The sequence below is a fragment of the Trichoderma asperellum genome, chromosome 3 (assembly GCF_020647865.1).
Source record: "Trichoderma asperellum chromosome 3, complete sequence".
In the NCBI taxonomy this organism is placed as follows: Eukaryota; Fungi; Ascomycota; class Sordariomycetes; order Hypocreales; family Hypocreaceae; genus Trichoderma; species Trichoderma asperellum.
The window spans coordinates 3,724,521-3,744,924 of NC_089417.1; the positions used below are offsets into that span (position 1 = coordinate 3,724,521).

General features: G+C 51.4%; 5 protein-coding genes across 5 annotated transcripts; 3 read left to right on the forward strand and 2 right to left on the reverse strand.

The window, feature by feature from the left end:
* Window positions 1-360: 360 nt before the first annotated feature.
* TrAFT101_005818 (uncharacterized protein) lies at window positions 361-3,416 on the forward strand. The gene is made up of 3 exons (XM_066127590.1): window positions 361-910; window positions 964-2,946; window positions 3,055-3,416. The coding sequence occupies exons 1-3, from the start codon at window positions 639-641 to the stop codon at window positions 3,134-3,136; spliced, it is 2,337 nt and encodes a 778-aa protein (XP_065983702.1). The 5' UTR covers window positions 361-638; the 3' UTR covers window positions 3,137-3,416.
* TrAFT101_005819 (uncharacterized protein) lies at window positions 3,308-5,433 on the reverse strand. The gene is made up of 3 exons (XM_024900157.2): window positions 5,003-5,433; window positions 4,439-4,906; window positions 3,308-4,376 (listed from the first exon to the last, which is right to left on the reverse strand). The coding sequence occupies exons 1-3, from the start codon at window positions 5,052-5,054 to the stop codon at window positions 3,679-3,681; spliced, it is 1,218 nt and encodes a 405-aa protein (XP_024760325.1). The 5' UTR covers window positions 5,055-5,433; the 3' UTR covers window positions 3,308-3,678.
* Window positions 5,434-6,447: 1,014 nt separating this feature from the next.
* Window positions 6,448-8,448, forward strand: TrAFT101_005820 (uncharacterized protein). Its single transcript, XM_066127591.1, has 3 exons — window positions 6,448-6,852; window positions 6,916-7,280; window positions 7,361-8,448. Exons 1-3 carry the CDS (start codon window positions 6,630-6,632, stop codon window positions 8,213-8,215), a joined length of 1,443 nt encoding a protein of 480 aa, XP_065983703.1. The 5' UTR covers window positions 6,448-6,629; the 3' UTR covers window positions 8,216-8,448.
* TrAFT101_005821 (uncharacterized protein) lies at window positions 8,371-11,483 on the reverse strand. Its single transcript, XM_024903922.2, has 4 exons — window positions 10,898-11,483; window positions 10,601-10,834; window positions 9,418-10,537; window positions 8,371-9,353 (listed from the first exon to the last, which is right to left on the reverse strand). Exons 1-4 carry the CDS (start codon window positions 11,118-11,120, stop codon window positions 8,819-8,821), a joined length of 2,112 nt encoding a protein of 703 aa, XP_024760328.1. The 5' UTR covers window positions 11,121-11,483; the 3' UTR covers window positions 8,371-8,818.
* A 3,537-nt stretch (window positions 11,484-15,020) lies between these two features.
* On the forward strand, window positions 15,021-20,344 carry TrAFT101_005822 (uncharacterized protein). The gene is made up of 4 exons (XM_024902534.2): window positions 15,021-15,643; window positions 15,729-16,382; window positions 16,450-19,587; window positions 19,661-20,344. Exons 1-4 carry the CDS (start codon window positions 15,269-15,271, stop codon window positions 20,234-20,236), a joined length of 4,743 nt encoding a protein of 1,580 aa, XP_024760329.1. The 5' UTR covers window positions 15,021-15,268; the 3' UTR covers window positions 20,237-20,344.
* Window positions 20,345-20,404: the final 60 nt, after the last annotated feature.

The following is a 20,404-nucleotide window of genomic DNA, read 5'->3' on the forward strand; positions in this document are numbered from 1 at the left end:
CTGAGAGCTGGAGAATTGGCCCTCTGGAGCCTCTATTGCGGGGGATGCTCAAGCCTTAAGCCACTGCGATTCTTCATATTGAAATGAGAAATGCCTCTATCCCTTTTGCGTCAAAGCAATCGTTTATCGCTCGGGACCGTTCTCTTGGAATCAGTTTATCTGTATTCTAATTTAAACTTCTCATTAGTCCTAATTATTCTATGACGGGACGCCGAGCAAAAAGTGACATTCATGTCAGCGTGCAGTGGGCATACAGTGAATTCCTACCTATGTTTGTATAGTAGGCAAGTGGCTTAAGTCAGTGACTTGGCCACCTCTGAAATTTCTCACAGGCGCTACTTCACTATCCAGTAGAATTTTCCAACTCCACAGCAATTTTTTTTCCCATCTTCATTCAAGCATCGACCTCCAAGGCTGGGCCAATTGGAATTCAGCCTGCATTTTCTGTCTATTATCCGCAACGAAAGAGACTTCCAATCTCTTTTGTTCACTACATTTAGCAGGGACTTTAGGGATTCTGCTTAGTACATATCTGGCATAGGCTTCTTTTTCTCAACCGCATATTTCATCTTGGGAATCTGGGCATATCAAGCGGCTATTGTCTCGACCCAAGTATATATCGACACCATTGATACAATATGACTACAGAATCCGATATCCCCATGACCGGAAATCACCCGGATGTTGAACCGCATCCTGAAGAGCGAGCCGCCAAGCGAATTAAGATTGACGAAGCAGCGCCTGCTCAGGGAGAGAATGGCCAAACCGCGTCTGATGCCATTCAAAATGGCAATCATGTAGATACTTCAGATAACAACCAAAGCCAACCTGCCTCTGAGACCCCGAAACGATCAGAAGAGAATGGCGAGTCTACTGACCGTGTCAAGGGCCTAGCTCCGATTAAGAAGGAGTAAGTTGCCCCTGTTTGATAACTCATAAATGTTCCCAGCTTATGCATCCTAGGTATCTCATTGATATGTCTGGGAAGCAAGATGAACGATCTACTGCAGTGGATGATGATGCCGCTGAAGGTCGAGGTTCAGATCCCCGAGACCAGCCCCGTAGAGACGGGGAAGACTCCAGATCCCAGGGAAAGAAGGGAAAGAAGAAGGCCAAGGGTCAAAACATCGATCGTTCATTCGGAAGATTCGATGATGCCATTCCCCTCTGCAATAGCAGGGCTTATGCCCGAGAGTTCTCGCCAAAAGAATGTCCATATGGTGAAAAGTGCAAAATGTGCCACGATCTACGCAAGTATCTCAACGAGGGTCGACGCGAGGATGTGGACGCCCTTGGTGGAAAGTGCCCTGCCTTTGAGGCACATGGCTTTTGCGCTTCAGGCTGGAAATGCCGATTTGTCAAGAGCCATATGGAAGAAATCGAGCACGAAGATGGCAGGAAGGAGCTGGTTTTGAAGGATAACCGACCACCCAAAGAGGAATCCAAGAAGGAGTCCAGTGACGAACCCAAAGCGGACGAATCTCCTTCCAAAGAATCATCGCAGGATAAAGAGGCGGCTCCTTATGGCCGAGAGAAGGGCGAAGACGAGTTGCGACCTGGAATCTACAATGTGGTCACTATGGGCCAAAAGATTCAGCTGAACCGCAAACGAATCGACTTCACCAAGACGGACCAGTACATTACATGGTTAAACCACGAATCTAACATCAGCCAAGACTTCCATCATCGCCGCAAAGACCAGCCAGAAATGGGGATTGAAGACCTTCGGGCTCGGTTTGTTGACCCACCATTCAAGCCCTCTGAGAAGCGCCGCCTTTACTTTGGCGCTGAGACTCCGACTCTCGCCCCTTTGACCACTCAGGGAAACCTTCCATTCCGGCGACTGTGTGTAGAGCTCGGTTGTCAGGCTACCTACTCAGAAATGGCCTTGGGAATGCCCCTGCTCCAAGGTTCTAAGCCCGACTGGACGCTGCTGCGCGCGCATAAGTCTGAGATTACACCTCCCAAGATGAATCCCGGAGCTATCCCGCTGTTTGACGACTACAACCACTCACGCGATCTGAAATTTGGCGCCCAAATCTCGGGCAGTGCTCACTGGGTTGTCACCAAGGCTGCTGATGTCCTCAACCGTTTCTGCCCTCACCTTCGACTCATCGACCTCAACTGCGGCTGCCCCATCGACAAGGTATTCAAGTCAGGCGCCGGATCTGCGCTCCTTGAGGCAAGTGGTAAAATGGAGCGCATGATCAGAGGTATGAATGCCGTGTCTGGCGAGATTCCCATCACCGCCAAGATCAGGACTGGTGTTCGAAAGGACCGCCCGACAGCGACTCAGGTCATTGGCAAGCTGGCCTTTGGAGCTCGCGAGCACCGCGAACGGCTTGGTGCTCCTGGCTGTGCGGCGCTTACTCTTCACGGCCGCAGCCGTGAGCAGCGCTATACCAAGACGGCAGACTGGTGCTACATCGGAGAATGCGCAGCTCTAATCAAGACCTATAACGATGAAAAGGCCAAGATCACCGACACTATTGCCGAGCCCGATGAGAGCACCCTGCCCAATGCCAAAGACGGCCGCATGTACTTCCTCGGCAACGGCGACTGCTACTCCCACGTTGACTACTACGAGCATATCGAGAAGGCCCGCGTCGACACCGTCATGATTGGCCGTGGTGCCCTCATCAAGCCTTGGATCTTTGAGGAAATCGAAAAGGGCCAATACCTTGACAAATCATCCACTGAGCGTCTCGGCTACATCGAGAAGTTTGTCAAATATGGTCTCGAGGCCTGGGGCTCGGACGAACTGGGCATCGGTTTCACCAGACGTTTCCTCCTCGAGTACCTCAGCTTCGCGCACCGCTATGTGCCGATCGGTCTGCTGGAGCACCTGCCTCCGCGATTGAACGACAGACCACCGGCGTATAAGGGCAGAGATGAGATGGAGACACTGATGGCATCAGACAATTACAGGGACTGGATCAAGATCAGGTACGTAGGCTGGAATTTTGTTGCTTTCACCATCTCATTTCCCTCTCCCCAGTTTTCATAAAGCCTTTTTTAAAGCAATGAGATCATATGCTAACATGTTCTTGACAGTGAGATGTTCCTTGGACCTGTTCACCCAGGCTTCCAGTTCCAACCCAAGCATAAGTCCAACTCTTATGAAGCTGAGGGCTAAATATGCTGGAGGTCAATAGCATATAGAGAGGAACTTGATCGTATATGAGACTGATTTATCAAGCAATGCGGGACTGAAGAGCAACAACCGCCTGTGTCAAATTACTAAGCTAATTTTTTTTTTTCTTGTTACGGTATATCACGTATAAGTAGAGCCGGCTAAGAAAGTTGAGCAAATAAGATCACAAACACGAGTTAATTAATTGCTAATGTGTCCAATCATCATAAAATGAATTTAAGAAAAGGTGTATGTAAATAATACAAAATAATAAACACCTCCCGGCTTTTATACAGGAAATAGAGGTGGTCTTCATCCACATCTCCATGAAAGCGTCTTAACACAAAAGGGCTATGCGATAGCAAGCATGCAAATACCCCGAAAATAGAACTCCAAAGCGACTTAGATAGTTAGAAAGAACAAAGGAAAAATAAAGAGTACGCCAGTGGTAAAAATAGAGAGCATGCTATACCAGAGCATCTAATCGCGCAGCCTTGACGACCCAATTCCAATCATTACAGACATGTGTATAAAGCTTTCTCCGTTTAAGAATAGAAGTGACTCCTCTGCATGCCATCAGCGGTGGCATACTCCTTCTTGCCCTCCTCGCTTGTTGATGAGCTAGTCAATGAGTTGGTTCTGCTGTCGGGAGCAGCCTTGAGCTTCTTGGGCTCAGCAGATCTCTTCAGAACCTCGAGGTAAGTTGAAGGGAGGTATCCCTGGCGGCCGTCACGGCTGCGGCAGTGCCACCACTCACTGGGCTGACCAGCAGGGTCGTTTTTGCTCAAGACGGCGACGAGATCTCCCTTGCGTCCCTCAAGCTCCATACCGTTGGGCTGCTGGGGGGCAAAGTCGAATCGGAGACGGCAGAACTCCAGCTTGGCGGGATCGACAGGCTTCTGGGCCTCGAGGGCCTGCTGCTGAAGACGCTTCTCTTCTTCCTCGGCGGAAGCGGCAATGTTCTTAATGACCTTGGACATGAGGTAAGGAATACCGAAAGCGGCGAGGAGGAAGAAAATAAGAGGCTTTCGGCTGGCCTTGGGGGGCTGAGATCCAGCAGCGCCGGATCGACCTTCAAATCGAGCGAAATCTGAAGCGTTGAGGGCTGCGGCATCAGCCGGGAGGGGACGGCCAGTGAGCTTGGCCAGTAGAGTACGGATCCAGCGGATGAGGGTGAAGATTCCGAGCAGAGATCCTAGGGTATCGCGCAGGTTGCCGAACTGCTCGGCGACAGAAATCATAGCTGCCGATGCGTTAGCATATAGCTCTAATCGTGAGAGCAAGCCGGAAGTATTATCAACTTACCAAAGAAGCTAGAGTGCGTGGCCATGTAGGTGCTCTCGAGCATCTGTGCAAATCCCCCAAAGGCGGTGACAACGCCCTCAAGCATCTGGAAGGTCGCCGCTGTGCCGTTGCTGAAGCGGCCGGCCAGGCTGTTGGGATCGCCCATGGCACCGCCGCCATACATGCCGCCGCCGTACATGCCTCCCATGCCCATTCCGTATCCGCCATACATGCCGCCATATCCTCCATAGCCACCTCCAAGGCGCGAGTAGGGACTTGAGTAGGGAGATGAGTATGCGCTGTTGTAGGCGCCGTAGGGAGAGGCAGCCATACCGCCCATAACACCGGGGGTAGGAGTGGCAGCGCTCGGGGTCATGGCCGCAGCAAACGACGCCGGGCGCTCTGGTATCGGTGGTGCGTCCATAGATGCAACAGATGATGCCGGCGACAGAGGCGCTGATGATGAGGCTGATGAAGGAGGGATAGTGACTAAAGAGAGGGCAAAAGGCTAGTCAGCATGTGAAGGTCACGAGCGAGGCGCGCTCTGGGCACAAGAGCTTTGGGCGGTTATGTGTTGGGACTTACGTGAAGGTACTGAGGTTCCAGCTCGTTCCCAAGGCTTAGGTGGCGAGGCCATTGTGGAAAGGGTTAAGAAATGAGCAGCAAGAAAAACAGCCGGGGTATCACAACAGTGCTATGGCCACGGAGCGCGTGCAATCCTTTTAGGGTCGCCTCTTTGAGTCTTGGGGTGTGGAGGCTGGCTTGGTTTGGTGTGCTGCCAGCAATTTCGTTTTTTTTTTTCCCAGCTGGGGCTGAGGCAGGCCCCAGGTTGTGGCGATAAGCGACGGCACAAGCAAGACGAGCAGAATCGGCGCGTAAGGCTTAGTCTGCTGTTATTATTGTGCGAGTAACGCGTCGGGCCTGGCAGGATGCAATTCGAATCTGGAATTTGGGAGAGAGCAAAGAGTTGCGATAAGCTCCAGTGTTGACGGGAGGAGGGGAGATGAGCCTTCATCAAATGGCTGGGGCAATCACAAGCCCCGGCGGCTTGGTAATTAAATCGAGCCTGGGCAAATCCCGGGGCTCGCGTGGTTTCGCACCGGGTACTGCTCAAGTACATACGAGCTCATCCCTGCGGACGCAATGCAGGGGGTACCGAAAAGGTATCTCCCTTGCGCTTCCCACTGGGGCGGAGCTGCGGCTGACCTGCTGAAGGCGGTTCTGGGGGACGGGAAAAGCGGGGCGCCGTGGCTTCCAAGTTTCTGTTTGCCTCGGTACTGGCTCTTTGCCATGACGACGGGGCCGAGACGCTAGCACTGCTCGGCCTGGCAATGGCGGAGGCTGGTAGCGGATGCGGCGCTGAAGGCGAGCGCTGAAACGATGGCGCAGCGCCCATTGGCTTAGCTGCATGCGCAGTATACGAGTACTGCTAGGCATATACATACAGCTGCGATGGAGCATTGTTGCAGGCTGTTGTTTGACGCCAATGCTCGCGAATATCTACGAGTAGTATATCATACTGCAGCATAGGTATCTCCATGCTCTATCCATGGGCATCAGCGTGGCAGATTTTCATAGCCGCGGTCCATTTCGGACTGCATGAGCCGAGTCTCGCGCATATATCCATGGCTATGCAGATAATCATTATAACACTAGGCACCTGCTGCGTAGCATTAGTATGCACCACCCCGCGGCTCATTTTTATTCACGACTTGTTACTGGCTCTGCGGTAGAGCCGAGCCGGATATGACGATTACCACGGCGAACGCATCATGATTGGCTAGCGGGAAGTGCCACTGGGTGTTATTTCCTACCAAGCCTGGTACCAGCATGTGCAAATACGCACGTGTATTTGGACGACACTACGGAGTAAGTTCGGAGCATTTACCTAGTCCGTTGCTGCAACATAACCTGTACTGAGTTATCAGAAATGTGAATGATGAAGCCAATGGCGATTGTTCGTTAAGCAGGCTCATTCTAGCTGCTAGTGATTATCAAGTGCACTTTTGACCGAGAGGATGTTTGAAACTTGGCATCAAGTCCGTTAGCTGGGCAAGTATTGCGGCATGTCTACGTATCAGCTTGTATTAATCTGACATCCGTCATAGTAGTGAATAAAGGCTTCGAGCTGTGCTTTCTTCTCCCTTCATTTCTATATACTACCACCTAATACTTGTGTACACTCACCACAACGAACCACAATCTCAACTTCATGGCCTCATCCCGCAAACGCCCTCTCAGCCCCCCTGTGCTTATCCCCAATCCCTTCATCAAGAAGCGTAATCTCGCCTGGTCTCTTGAGTCTCCATCATCACCTCACGGCCCTCACTCTGCCACTTTACCGTCTCTCCTCCCTACTTCATCCACTTCAGCTCCGGCTATAACCACGGCTACAGCTACAGATACAGCTTCTGCTTCCACTCCCCCCATTACTGGTACTAATATTGCCACCGACACTGCTGTCATCTCTACCACCGTTTCTCCTCTGACAGCAACAGTCCGCCCCAGGCCCACTGCCGGCACCACCGCCGAGATCGAATCCGGAGTCGTCCAGATATCTGACCATCTGGCCCAATTCACGTCGATTCTCTCCTCGCATCTCCGCCCGACATCGGCTCTCATCCCTCGACTGTCCATCCCGGCTTATTCACAGCTGTACCAAAGCTGTGCTGGCAGCCCCAACGGCGCGCACTTCGTGATCCATCAGCACGACCACCCCGTAGCCGGCACCCACTATGACCTCCGCCTTCAGATCAACGAGACCAGTAGCGTCAGCTGGGCCATCATGTATGGCCTGCCGGGAGATGCCAACAGCAGTCGGTTGAACCGCAATGCCACCGAGACTCGCATCCACTCCCTTTGGGCAAGTTTCCCTCTTTCTTCTCTCCCTCATGTTACATTACCTCGACTCCTAATACTAACACGATCCACATTTATATATAGAATCACCTTATCGAAACGGCATCTCTAGAAACAGGATCCCTCATTATATGGGACACGGGCACATATTCCGTTCTCCCACGCCGCAGCAAACACGCCCCTCCAGAAGACCCCTCCTCACCGCCAGGCTCACCTCACTCATCATCGTCGTCATCTTCTAACAAGCACGCTCCAACAGCGCAGTCTCTACTTCACGCAGCTTTCCAAAACCGAAAGATCCGGCTGCGTCTCCATGGAACCAAACTTCCCGATCCGTACGTTATTAACATCCGCCTAACTAAGACGGAAGATGCCGCAGGGCGATCTAGAAGCTCGCGAACGCCGCGGTCCAGGCGCCGCGGGAGGACGACGCAAGTGCGCCCTGTAGAGCCAGAAAGTACCCCCTCCGACAGCGATGACTATGATGACGACAGCGATATCCATAGAGAAGAACCTACCAACGATGAACCGCAAGGTAAAACTAACAATGACTCACCCTCCCTGAATGAAACGCGTCGTAAGCAGGAAGAAGAAGACGCCCAAGTCCGCCTCACAAATGCCTACCTCGGAGCATCCAACACCATCGGCAGCGTATATCAACGGCGGTGGTACCTCTCGCTAGACCGTCGCGCCTGCGGCTTCACCGAAAAGAAGCGCCATGGAGGCAGCATGTGGGAGCTTCTCCCCGACACGGCGCCTAAGCATCCTTCCGACTCTGAAGCGGAGCTAGAATCCCGTCGGCTCTCGTTCCCATTCTACGTCCGCGGGCCGCAGTTTGAGCAGAGTGTAGTGACCGGAAGATTAGGAGAAGAAGTTCTGCGAGACGAAGGCGTGACTGCTTTTGTCCCTAGGAAAGGATGGACTCCTGTGATGAAATGAGCGTCTTTGAGGAGTCGGTAATACCTTGTAAAATTATTGCGTGTCTCACACTTTGTTCCAAAGTGTCGGTTACTTGAGTGAACAACATTACCACTACAATTGTAAACAAGACATCAAGGCGCACACGTAAAAGAGTACCACTGCTTAAATCCACACGCCAATGATAGGTATTCAATCAAAACTTTCATTTACTTGTACTAGGCTATAAAACTATTGCACTTTTTGCCTAACCGCTACCCCGTCTGCCAAATCGCGGGCCGGGTAAACCACCCATGCCCTAGGCAGGTCATAGGGAGAGAGAAGTTTTCTCTCTCAAAAACGTATAATAACATCTCCTTCAGCAAGCTTAGACGCCGCCTTGAGATCAAAGCAAGATACGCCAACCCGTAAAACGCCAGCCTGTACCAGTGACATTGGCACCTACCGTCATCCATCTATATAGTCATTGCCAAACCACGCTTCTCATTGTTTTGTGATGGGCGAGTGCCATGCCGAAAGAAAGCAGATAAGATAGCCCGCAGAACATGGCTCGCTCTACAAAATAAATTAAAGAAAAGAAAAAGAAGACATTAAAAAAGACAGGCCGAGGCTGGAGCGTCGTGTTCAATTTGGATTTGAAACAAGAGTTGGAGCAATCCTTCGCTTTTTGGGCTCCTTGGTGTCTTCTTTCTCAGCTTCATCAGCGTCTCTCTTCACGCCCGTGCTGGGTCCAGGTACCACCTTGGGCGTCTCTGGAGGCGTAGTCAAAGGCACGCCCGTTACCCTGCCCGAGTTGGCGGCCGTGATTGACGGCACACTGCCGCTAATGAGAGGCGGGTTGCTCACGACGCCAGACTGCGTAGCTATAGACGATGTAGAATTTGATCTTGTAGGTGAGGATGGGCGATTGGATGGCACAGACGATGTGGTGGGAGGGGAGGGTGCTGTGAAAGAGCTTGCCGAGTTACGCGATTGATGCTGCGGTCCGCTTGGGAATTGGGCAGGCGATGCAAAAGTCGACGTAGGAGTTGGTGTGGATGCACTTGCTTTTGCCCCAACTTCGCCCTTGTAAATCTCGCCGAGCTCGCCGGGGGCAAATGTTAGTGATGAGCAGAATCCATCCGATGATGAGATGATGAGAGTGAGCCCATCAGTTGACCTAGAAAAAGAGAAAGAGTTAGTTCGTAGTACTTCATCCAGGCTAAGCGGGCGTGTATTCATACCAAGCAAGATCAGTAAAAGTTGCGCAGTGCAAGTTGCTGACAATGCATATCGGAGTCTTCTGTTGTGTATCATATAATAGAACGGAGTCTTGGGTGGCGACGGCGTATACCATCCGGTAAGGCAGGGCAAAGGCGGGCTTAGGGCCTGGCGTTGACACATTTGTCTCGGTTGGCGCCCCTTTTGATGGAGCACCTCCTTCGGCGGTAGTTGTCGAAGCCGGCGTCGGCAGCGGGGGAGGATCCATGACGGATGACGTGGTAGATGCCTTGGAAACTGGTTCTGGTAGGGAGGGGATGGTGTCCTCTGCAGAAGATGTATCAATGGTGACGTGTTTAGTCACCGGCGGAGACTGGCGGAGGGTATAGAAAATAGGAGAGCATTTGACAACAACTGAAGGCTTTTTATGGCCTGGCAGATGAGCTATCGGGGGCTTATTGATGCCGCCTCTTGTGTAGATGTAGACCGTATTGATAATTTCATAAGTTGGCTTTGCATCCTTGTCTGTCTGGTGTTGATTCTGATACTGCCCAGACGGCGTGAGCAAGAGACTTCCGTCGGGAGTAAACGTAAGTCGTCGAAAGAAGGATGTCAGAGTCTCGTTTGCATAAAGACTGGCGTTCTTCATTCCAGTGGCCCAATTAGTGTTGAGAGCATAGTGAGGTTTCGGCGACGCCTCCATTGGCATGACGGCAGGAAGGGGAAGAGAAGGTGCCGGCGAGACCGAACGACGAGAGGAGAATGAAGACCGACGGCTATGGCTGATGACGCTTGGCGGGTTCATGGGGAGAGGGGCCGAAGTTGGAGTGCTCGGGGCTGAGGGAGCTGGTGATCCCACAGATGTGGCAGAGTCTACGGTAGACATCTGTGCTCGGTGACCGAATTCGGGGGGTGCGGGACTGCTCGAAGAGATTCGTCGAGTAGGGAGATCGGCCTTGACATGGCTTGCCAACCTTGGCAGCTTATCGTCTTGGCTCAAGGAATACTGGCCGTCTTTTGTTTTGAGAGAGTAGATGTGGACGGACCGATCGGACGACTGGGTTGCAATGTATTCGTTTAGGGGATCCCAAGTGACGCCTTGGACGTAGTGACTATGTTCGGCAATTTGCCTCACGAGGGTTCCTGTCATGGCCTCAACATTAGCTCGCGATGAATCTCGCAAACAATGGCATTGCCGCTGCCTACCTGAACTAGCATTGTAGATTCTCGCGATATTATCCATGCTGCCGATAATAAAGTAGACGGCGTCGGGGGACCATGCTAAATCGTATATCTCGGCTCCGCTAGAGCGACACATGTGCTTGGCTCTCCATGATTCTTTGTCGTCCAAACCTTCGGATCCAAAGTTGGTTGCTGGAATCTCGCTGGGAACCCATAAGATAACGTTGCCGTCGTCGCCGGCGGAAGCGAGCGTTTCTCCTTCATTTGACAGCCACTGTCAGCTCGCGGACAGCTATACAGAGATGCACCGTTGCTATTTACCTTTTGGTGCCCATCGCACAACATTGACTGCTTGATTGTGCTTGGACAGGGTCGACAGATATTCGACTTTGCGTTCCGGGCCGTCGGCCTGAACTTTCCATATCCTCACATGGTTGTCACCACCAGCCGTGGCCAGGCGACCCTTGCCGTTTGGCTCAAAGTGAGCAGAGTAGATCGGGGCATTCTGGTCATGCCAATTGATGATGAGCGGCGAGGCTTTCATCGTAACGCTTGTGTGCTAGGGCGGCCGTCGAACAAGCAGCATGAGGAGCTGGCCGCAGCGATAAGAGGCGGAGGGACGATGGTCGTGGGACAAGCTCTGTCGATTCGACGGGCGGGCAAAAAAAAAATGGCGGGCTCGAAGGAGGGATTGAGGCAGCGTCTCGACAGCGCGGGATTCGGTCTAGTCGGCAAGAGGCTTCAAACGCGTGACAGACTCGGGCAACAGAGGCTCGTGGTGGTCAAAGTTAAAAAAGAGACGGGACGGGTTTGGCCGCGACAAAGAAGCTGCCGCAGCTATGGAAATATTATTATGGCTCCGAGTGGCATGCACTAGGAGCATGTAAGGTCAGGATAGCCGGCTGAAACTGGGTCGCCTGAGAGGGCCAACTGCTCGAGGCTAATGGCGGCTACAGGCTCGAATCTTGGTGGCTGGGCTGGGGTGCTGCAGGGCCGGTCGAGTGCTGTGTGCTGGCCCTACAGGGGCCGTAGCAGCAGCCCGTTCAGCGCGCCAATCGAAGGGCCCCTCCATTGGCCCGTTAACGACGATGCCAGCCGCTTTCGTGGCCGACTGCATACACGCTGCTGTGGGCTCTAACGCCCTGCATGACACGGCGCAAGTCCTGTCGCTGGGACGCAGGGCTGCCACCCGGACCCAACTGCATTACGCGATTGGTACGAGATGCTCGGCTGATCATGCCAGAGCTTGGCTTTGGCCTCTGTCGATTCCACGCAGGGAAACCCTTTTTGCCTTTCACTCTTTTTGGAAGCGCTCTTCCCCATGTTCCCCGTGGCTTGCGGTTTAGACGCCATCTCCACATCTGATGTTTGCTACTGCTCACTCTGCTGATTGCACCGTGCCACGGTAAGCTCATAAATCACACTACTACTGCTGGTATTTGAAGCACTTACTGGTGATTATTGCTTCCGTTGGCTGATGGGCCCTTTGGTCGTTACGATATTCATTGCTGGCTCGTACTGAGCCCTGCTCAGTCTGCAGCGGACCTCTGTACATCCATCTCCGTTTAACCCTCATTGCACTCGAGCCAAGAAATTGGCAGTGCTGGGTGGACCTACTAGCAGATTACATCTATGCTTCAATACGGCCTCGCTGATGTAGATCTGCGGATTAGTACCAATCCCACATATCACTGCATATCATTAGGCGCCCGAATGATCCGTACTCGTACCTGTTTCAATCGAGGCTTCACGATTTCAGGCGAAGCAGCGTAGTGGCGAAGGCGACATATGCCTACCGAATCCCTTTTCTCACGACTTTCTGCTATTCTGTTGATTTCCCTCGGTCTGTTCTACCCTCCATACTGCAAGAGTCTGTGTACAGCTGCGTTGGCGGGTAACAGTTCCCTTGTGATAGTCGCGAAACTTCATCAAATTGAAGACACGGCAAATATCTCTTTCAGCCATCAGCCAAGACATGGCCTGATTAGACTGGCCAAAAAGATGTAGTTCAATTGGTAGGCAGCCAGGTAAAGAGCCTATTGTGAGCAGTCAGCGCTTGTCTGGTAAGGCTACATGCCGCATTTGTTGGTGGCCTGGGTTGTCAGATAGCAATGCTACTCTGAGCAGGCATCCATCGTGATTAGCTGTCTGCAGGTAGCACCTTGTAGGCACGCAGCAATAGTGTATGCAATGTATGCAATAGTCATGCGTATAGATTGACGCGGTGCCGCCTCTTGGTTAGCCACACATGGCCTCCATCGATGTGGTTGAAGCATAGTAGACGTAGATTAATGCAAGACTCGGCGGCACTGGGCAACCACGGCATGAAAGGATTCAACTCCTAGAATCACTAAATATCTGCGAGTGAGTCACTTGACGGCCAGATGGATTGGGAAATCTCCGAGGTGCATGCGATTATATTACATGTAGCCTAGGCCTCCCACTAGAAGTGTGTGTGTGTGCTGCTCTTCTGTATCTGTATCTGACTCACTTCGCATTCAACAGTGCTCCTTCACCCATCACCACGCGAGAAAAAGATGGCAAGCTTTCTTTGGAGGCGCACTCTGGACGAAGTTGTCAGACTTTGTACAACAAATGCCATGCCATGATCGACGACCGATCCAGAGAGGATACTTCACCCAGAACAATTCACGAGGCCAGCCGTGTTCCTGAATGTGAAACTACAGGTGGGTGGGGTCGTCGAGATGCAATAGCTGTGGTGCGCTGGATCCCGCTTGACGGCTTGCTGGGAGCATGCACCACACCATGGTTGATACAACTTGCCCGTGCTCGTACTGGAGGGTTGGATGCGAGGTATGAACATGAACGGCTCGTGATCTCGAGTCTGCATGAGAAGGACGGAAACCGAGTAAAGAGGCAACAAGCCAGCACACCCTCCAGCACCCAGAGAAAGCGGTGTAATTCAACTATTACCAATTGCCAATTACTCTGATAAGAACTAAAAAGATGTATGTCCATACCTACTAAGCTCTGTCCTGTCTCAACTACCCAAGGTACCTAGTATCCATGCTCATTGATGCATGTCTTGGAATTCTCAGATGGATATTGGGTCTACAACAGCTACTACCTAGTACCTGTAGTAGCCCGATCTACCATTCAGCGCCCATGTCGATACGAACGATGCGATGGATTATGCCCCCAGACGCCTCTTTCAGCGTGTTGCAGCTTGTTTAGGGAATTGTCCTTCAACACCCCAGTTTTATTATCCAGCACCCCAGGCGTAGTAGCTGAAGCTACCTCTGCTTCCTCTACTGCTTTTACTTTTTCAATTGAATTGTATTTTCATTAAGTATTCTTATGCATGGGCTGATTGCTTCGCTAGATAACGGCTAGGCTGAATAAATGAAACTGGGGTGCTGGATAGTAATTCCCCTGGTTTATCGTGTACTCAGAACGGTAGCACTTATATGTACAAGTACGTTGGCGATGCGAAGACAAGGCCTATATGGTGGCATGGGTTCACTAGCAGCTCCCCGCAACACAGCACCGCCTAGTAAAAGTACCCATGGCGGCCGCATCGAGCCAATCAGTGCAATTGCAGGTGGCGTTGGACAAGGTCTTTTTGAGGTGAGACGGAGGGCCTAATCAATCCGCGAGCCGGTGATTTCTGTTCGCGATAGGAGGAAAAAGAAGGAGACGACTGAAGCGCCCTGCTATAGTGCTTTACTGATATCTGCCGGCCCGAGATACTAGTACTAGTATTGGGATGTGCTCGGGCTAGACAGTGCCGCGATGTTGATGCCTCTTCAGGCACCAGCTCGGAATTGCAGCTACCTGCTAGGCATCTTAGCATGATGCAGCCACCAGGTACTTTTGCAGCCTCGTAGCCTGCGGAGGGAATAGGAGAAAAAGGGTCCATGTTCTGTTGGAGGGCAGGAAGTGGCAGCCTAAGGTATTCAGCGGTTGATTCGGCAAGGCACATGCCTAAGGCGATCCCCACCGTCCTTAGTATCCATGAGCCAAGACTCGCAACACGCTCTGCCTCCAAGGCTTCAGCCAGCGACTTCTACAGTCAATCAAAAGTGCTTCGCACGGCATACAAGCGTTGCTGTATCTGTCCAAGCGGCCGTTGTGGTACCTGATCCTTGCCCAAGCTATCTCCGTCTAGAAATCGCCTCCGCTTCCTGCCAGAATCCGTTCGTCCAGCGACTCTGATCGAGCCAACAGCAGTGTTTGATGCTCGCCCCCATCCGCATATAGCAACCGGGCAGCTCATACGAGACACTGCTAGTTCAACTCGCGACTAGCATTCGGTTCAATACCCTTGGGATGCGCTACCCGGCCGGGGTATCCTGGGAGATGCAGCCTGCGGGCTTTGGCCGGGAGGTTGCATTCTGTGGATGCTGTGTGGATAGCTTAGAGCACGGGATGGCGTTCCTGCGATAAACCTCTTTTGGCACGCCGGCTGACTGATAACTACCGCCTCGGACGGCACGTCTTTTGCTCGCCTTCTGCTTCCTTTCCTGTTCATCGCTCATGTCCATGCTTTTAGCTCTACTGTCTCCTTTCTTCCTGCAGAGAGAGGCATTTGTTCATCTCGGTTGGAATTGTGCCGTTCCGTCTGCGTGCTGATGCTCTCACCATTGGCATCTCTCGATTAGCTTCCGTAGATCGCATTAACTTCCATTTGAGCTCCCACCGGTGCGCCGGCGAGGGTTTCTCGCTGTGACGATGCAGCATCAGCAGCAGCATCAGTATCAGCATGTGCTGGGCGCTGTCGATGACTCGGCGGACCAGTTCAGTTCCTTCGTGCTGCCGCTCTCCATCGCTGGCTTAACGGTTGTCGGACTCTTTTCGCTGCCGGGCGCCTTTGCTCTTCTCTCCCAGATTCGCAATCGCACTCCAAAAGACAACTTCTATTCGGATATCGACGGTACCAGCACGCCAGAGGCTGTTGCTGCATTTTCCAACAAGCGGCCCAAGATTGCCATTCTTCTCTTCTCCCTGACAAGCTTTGGCACATCTCTTGCCCATTCGATCCTATCCAGCCTTCACGCGGACCGTTATGGCCTATTTGTTCCAAGCTGGCTGATTACTGCCGCTCTTGTAAGCTTACTCGCACCCTCTAGCTCCAGTGAATCGTAAAAATGCTTCGAACATGTCGGCTGATGAGTTACCTTTTCTCCCAAAGGCTGCCATTGTGTTACAAGCTATCTGCATCTCTGCTCACCGGTCTCCCGTTAAATCCCACGACCTCGGTATTTGGTCATTTGGGTCATCGTTCATCGCTATTTTGATCAGTATACTCCAGGCCCACCATGCTTCGCGGCTGGGAGCTACCAAGAATGACGCGGCTTTCATTCTTCGAATCGTCAGCTTGGTAGCTACCATCTTGCTGCTATTTGCTAGCATTTCGCTCCCCCGACGGCCAGCTGTCTTCCACAATGGCAAACCAGTGGACGCACAGTTTACAGGCTCTTTTCTGAGTCGTTATACTTGGTCTTGGGGACGGCCCCTGGTATCGTTGGCCACTGAGAAAGGTGATTTGGACGAAAAAGATATTCCAGGCCCAGATCATAATTTCAGAGCCCGAGACCTAGTCGAGGCTTGGCACAAGTTTGAATTCAAAGGCACACTTCTGAAAAAGCTTCTTCGCTCATATCTGCCCGGATTTTTAATTCAATGGACGGTCACCATCTTTCGATCGTTTATTGGACTTGGCCCCTTTTGGGCCATGTTGCGTGTGATTGAGCTCTTGGAAAAGCGCTACCCCCCTGGCGAACGACCGATGGCCCAGATATTGGCATACATCGTTTCACTCGCCCTTTTTTCTTTATGTGGACAGGTACTTAAGTTCACTCTGAATGATCTCACTGTTGTTAAAATTTACTGAATACTAACACGCTATCTAGTGGACACAAGGATGGATTATGTGGTTTTCTATGTACAGGAACTCCATTCCTCTCCGGGGCCAGCTCTCTTCTCTTATTTTCGAAAAGTCTTTGAAACGCAAAAATGTCAAGATGGCAGAGAAAGAAACACCCAAAGCAGACGGGGATACGGATGAAAGCAACAAAGACACAAAGAAACCTGAGGACGACACTGTTTTGAAGTCCCGCCAGGCCATTGTGAATCTTGTTGGTGTTGACGTCCGGCACGTGTCAAACCTTGCAGCCTTTCAATTTTTCATTATCAACAGCTTGACCAATCTGATCTTTTACTGTGGCTTCCTGCTAAAGTTGATTGGTTTTCTGCCCTTTGCAGCCGGTATCTTGGCATGGGCTCTCGTTTTGCCTATTAACACATATGCCACCAAGATCTACATGAAACAACAAGCCCAACTTATGAAGGATCGCGATGCTAAGCTGGCAATTGTGAACGAGGCGCTGTTGGGTATTCGGCAGATTAAATTCACTGCCCTGGAGAGCCAGTGGGAGGGGCGTATTCAAGAGCAAAGAGAGAAGGAACTTGCAACTCTGAAGAGAACGTTCATGGCGGACTCTGTCCTATTTGCATGCTGGGTTATTAGCCCGATTTTTCTCGCAGCGGCTTCACTAACCGTCTACTCTGTCCTTCATGGCAGCCTATCTCCGTCAGTTGCTTTCGTTAGTATCAGTATCTTTAAGAGTTTGGAAGTTACTCTCTCTGCTCTGCCAGAGCTTCTTACGTCATCTGTCGACACACTTGTTTCGATCAAGCGAATTGACACGTATCTAAGCGGCCCTGAAATAAAGAAGATTCTGTCTGATGGTCCGGATGTTGCTCTCGAAAATGCCGCCATTTCTTGGCCTGTTGACGCCGAAACCCCCGACGATGAACGCTTCATTCTCAAGAATATCAACCTATCATTCCCTGCTGGCGAACTGTCTGTGATCTCTGGTAAAACCGGAACAGGAAAGAGTTTGTTGCTCTCTGCCGTACTGGGCGAGGTTGACCTACTGGAAGGTGCCATTTATGCTCCCCCCGCTGTATCGCCGCTTGAGCGCAATGATCAAGCGGCTCACCCCGGAAATTGGATTCTTCCCGGCTCTGTTGCGTATGTGGCCCAGACGCCTTGGCTCGAAAGCGCTTCTTTCCGAGATAATATTCTATTCGGCCTCCCGTACATTGAAGCAAGATACCAGAAGGTTATTGAAGTCTGTGCCTTGAAGAAGGACCTCGAAATTTTGCCTGATGGCGATAAGACGGAACTTGGAGCCAACGGAATTAATTTGAGTGGAGGCCAGAAGTGGAGAGTGACATTGGCACGAGCTATCTACTCACGCGCCGAGATTCTGGTCATGGATGATATTTTCAGCGCTGTTGATGCTCATGTTGGTCGACACATTTTCGACAAGTGCATTAGTGGTGACATCTGCGAAGGACGAACTCGAATCCTGGTTACTCACCACGTAGCGCTCGTTCAATCTAAGGCTAAGTATCTGGTGGAACTTGGAGAGGGCACTGTCCTAAACGCTGGCCTGACGTCGGAGTTAGCTGAAGAGGGTATTCTCGAGAGAATTAAGACCCATGAGCAGGACCCAGAGGAGATTCAGCGAGAAGAAGCGGCTGCTGAAGGCTCGACAGTTGTCAACTCTGAAGAAGGCTCAGTTACCGCTGACGATGGAGCATCAAATGGAAACACCACGGCTGACCAGAAGACCAAAGACAAGGCTGCTAAAGACTTTGTCGAAAAGGAGACTCGCGACAAAGGACAAGTTAAAAGCCGAATCTATATGAGCTATCTAAACCATAGCGGTGGCTGGCTGTTTTGGATCATTCTTGCTGTTTTATTCTCCAGTTTTGAGGCAGGTAATCTTGCTCGAAATTGGTGGGTGAAAATATGGACGTCCCAAAGCGATAACCAAGTTGATGGAATCCATACCTTTGAAGCGGAGCAGAAGCACGGCCTTGCTTATGGCTTCACCTTACAGCACGGCCCGTTCCATGTTGTGTCGAACCTGCTGAACGCCGAATCGACAGAGCACAACTTGTACTATTACCTATCGATCTATGTTGCTCTATCTGCGGCTAGTGGATTTGTCGGGACACTGCGCTTTATCTGGTCGTTTTATATGAGCATCAAGGCTAGCCGGACCCTGTTTAAGCAGATTCTCTTCACAGTCCTTCGAACCCCCCTACGATGGCTTGATACAGTCCCCGTTGGTCGAATTCTTAACCGACTCACCTCCGATTTTGACATCATCGACAACCGCATTAACATGGACTTTGGCTTGCTACTCTGGCGTTCTCTGGGCCTCATGGGCGTCTGTGTTGCCGCTACTCTCGTGTCGCCTTATATCCTTCCATTGGCATTTGTTTTAGTCATCTTTGCTGCGATAGTTGGAAAGATGTACATGGCTGGCGCTAGGCCCATGAAGAGGTTGGAAAGCACCTCAAAGTCACCCGTCTTTGAACAATTCAACGCGACGTTATCGGGAGTGGCTACCCTTCGAGCATATCAGAAGACTCAAGTATACGTGGATCGTATGTACGCTCATCTTGATGCTTGGGACTCTGTGAGCATTTATGGATCTCTCTTCAATCGATGGATGAGCTTCCGAATGGCCTTGATTGGTACTGCCTTTAGTTCCATCGTTGGTATTGTCGTTGCTGTGTCCCCATACATTGACGCTTCCATGGCCGGCTTCACTTTGGCGTTTGCTGTTGACTTTTCCGGAAACATTCTCATGACCCTTTGGAGCTATACCAGCTTGGAGCTGGATATGAATGCCACTGAGCGTGTTATCGAGTACGCTGACCTTAAGACTGAACCGCTAGATGGAGAGAAGGCACCTGCTGCCTGGCCCACGTCAGGAGATATTGAAGTCAAGGATCTTGTTGTCGGCTATGCTGAAGATCTGCCGCCCGTTCTGAAGGGCGTTTCCTTCAATGTCAAGAACAATGAGCGAGTTGGTGTTATTGGGCGCACCGGAGCTGGAAAGTCATCGCTTACTCTGGCTCTCTTCCGCTTCCTCGAGGCTCGATCTGGTACCGTCTTAATCGATGGTGTAGATATTTCCAAGATTGACCTGCACAGCCTGCGTTCACGATTGGCCATCATTCCTCAGGTAAGAAGATTATTTTGCTCATAAGATTTTTTAAGCTGTGCTAGATTAGTTTACTAATGATGAATTATCTCAGGACCCTGTACTGTTTTCTGGTACTGTCAGGAGCAATCTTGATCCATTTAACGAGCGTACCGACGAAGAACTCCACGAATCGCTTCACCGTGTCCATTTGGTCGATTCTCAGCCAACTACGCCAGCCAATGAGCCTTCTTCCGCCGCTGCTTCCGCCGCTGCTTCAACCGCCTCTCCAATCAACGCCAATATCTTCCGGGATCTCACTAGCGGCGTCGCTGAATCAGGCGGCAATCTCTCTCAAGGCCAACGTCAGCTCCTCTGCATGGCTCGAGCCATTGTCGCGCGACCCAAGATTATGGTGCTTGACGAGGCCACCTCGGCAGTGGACATGGCAACCGATGCGCTCATCCAGCGCAGCATCCGCGAGGAGTTCACTGACAGCACGCTTATCGTAATTGCGCACCGTCTTAGCACGATTGCCGATTTCGACCGCATTCTCGTCCTCAGTGAGGGTGCTGTGGCGGAATTCGGAACACCCAAGGAGCTGTGGGAGAAGGAAGGAAGTGTGTTTAGGGATATGTGTGAGCACAGTGGTGAGCTAGATAAGCTCCGGGAAACAATCTTGGGAAAATAAATAAAGGGAATTATCATTCAGCACCCCTAGTTTTATTTTGTTTTCTCTTCTTCGAATTATTTCTCTTACGATAGATTGTTCGTTATATATGGCACGGTCATAGTGAAAAGAAAAAAAAAAGAAATTTGATTGGTCATGAACTCGTGTCTCGTCATTGTTACTATCTCG

What these genes read in the sequence shown, in the direction of transcription:
- TrAFT101_005818 (XM_066127590.1), top strand. Translation starts at nt 639, where the DNA reads ATGACTACAGAATCCGATATCCCCATGACCGGAAATCACCCGGATGTT. An exon ending in CTAGCTCCGATTAAGAAGGA is followed by an intron (nt 911 to 963) that starts GTAAGTTGCCCC and finishes TATGCATCCTAG; the next exon opens with GTATCTCATTGATATGTCTG. An exon ending in AGGGACTGGATCAAGATCAG is followed by an intron (nt 2,947 to 3,054) that starts GTACGTAGGCTG and finishes TGTTCTTGACAG; the next exon opens with TGAGATGTTCCTTGGACCTG.
- TrAFT101_005819 (XM_024900157.2), bottom strand. Translation starts at nt 5,054, where the DNA reads ATGGCCTCGCCACCTAAGCCTTGGGAACGAGCTGGAACCTCAGTACCT. An exon ending in TGGAACCTCAGTACCTTCAC is followed by an intron (nt 4,907 to 5,002) that starts GTAAGTCCCAAC and finishes CCCTCTCTTTAG; the next exon opens with TCACTATCCCTCCTTCATCA. An exon ending in CACGCACTCTAGCTTCTTTG is followed by an intron (nt 4,377 to 4,438) that starts GTAAGTTGATAA and finishes ACGCATCGGCAG; the next exon opens with CTATGATTTCTGTCGCCGAG.
- TrAFT101_005820 (XM_066127591.1), top strand. Translation starts at nt 6,630, where the DNA reads ATGGCCTCATCCCGCAAACGCCCTCTCAGCCCCCCTGTGCTTATCCCC. An exon ending in TTCCACTCCCCCCATTACTG is followed by an intron (nt 6,853 to 6,915) that starts GTACTAATATTG and finishes TGACAGCAACAG; the next exon opens with TCCGCCCCAGGCCCACTGCC. An exon ending in CTCGCATCCACTCCCTTTGG is followed by an intron (nt 7,281 to 7,360) that starts GCAAGTTTCCCT and finishes ATTTATATATAG; the next exon opens with AATCACCTTATCGAAACGGC.
- TrAFT101_005822 (XM_024902534.2), top strand. Translation starts at nt 15,269, where the DNA reads ATGCAGCATCAGCAGCAGCATCAGTATCAGCATGTGCTGGGCGCTGTC. An exon ending in GGCTGATTACTGCCGCTCTT is followed by an intron (nt 15,644 to 15,728) that starts GTAAGCTTACTC and finishes TTTCTCCCAAAG; the next exon opens with GCTGCCATTGTGTTACAAGC. An exon ending in GATTGGCCATCATTCCTCAG is followed by an intron (nt 19,588 to 19,660) that starts GTAAGAAGATTA and finishes GAATTATCTCAG; the next exon opens with GACCCTGTACTGTTTTCTGG.
- TrAFT101_005821 (XM_024903922.2), bottom strand. Translation starts at nt 11,120, where the DNA reads ATGAAAGCCTCGCCGCTCATCATCAATTGGCATGACCAGAATGCCCCG. An exon ending in AATCTACAATGCTAGTTCAG is followed by an intron (nt 10,538 to 10,600) that starts GTAGGCAGCGGC and finishes AGGCCATGACAG; the next exon opens with GAACCCTCGTGAGGCAAATT. An exon ending in ACTTTTACTGATCTTGCTTG is followed by an intron (nt 9,354 to 9,417) that starts GTATGAATACAC and finishes CTCTTTTTCTAG; the next exon opens with GTCAACTGATGGGCTCACTC.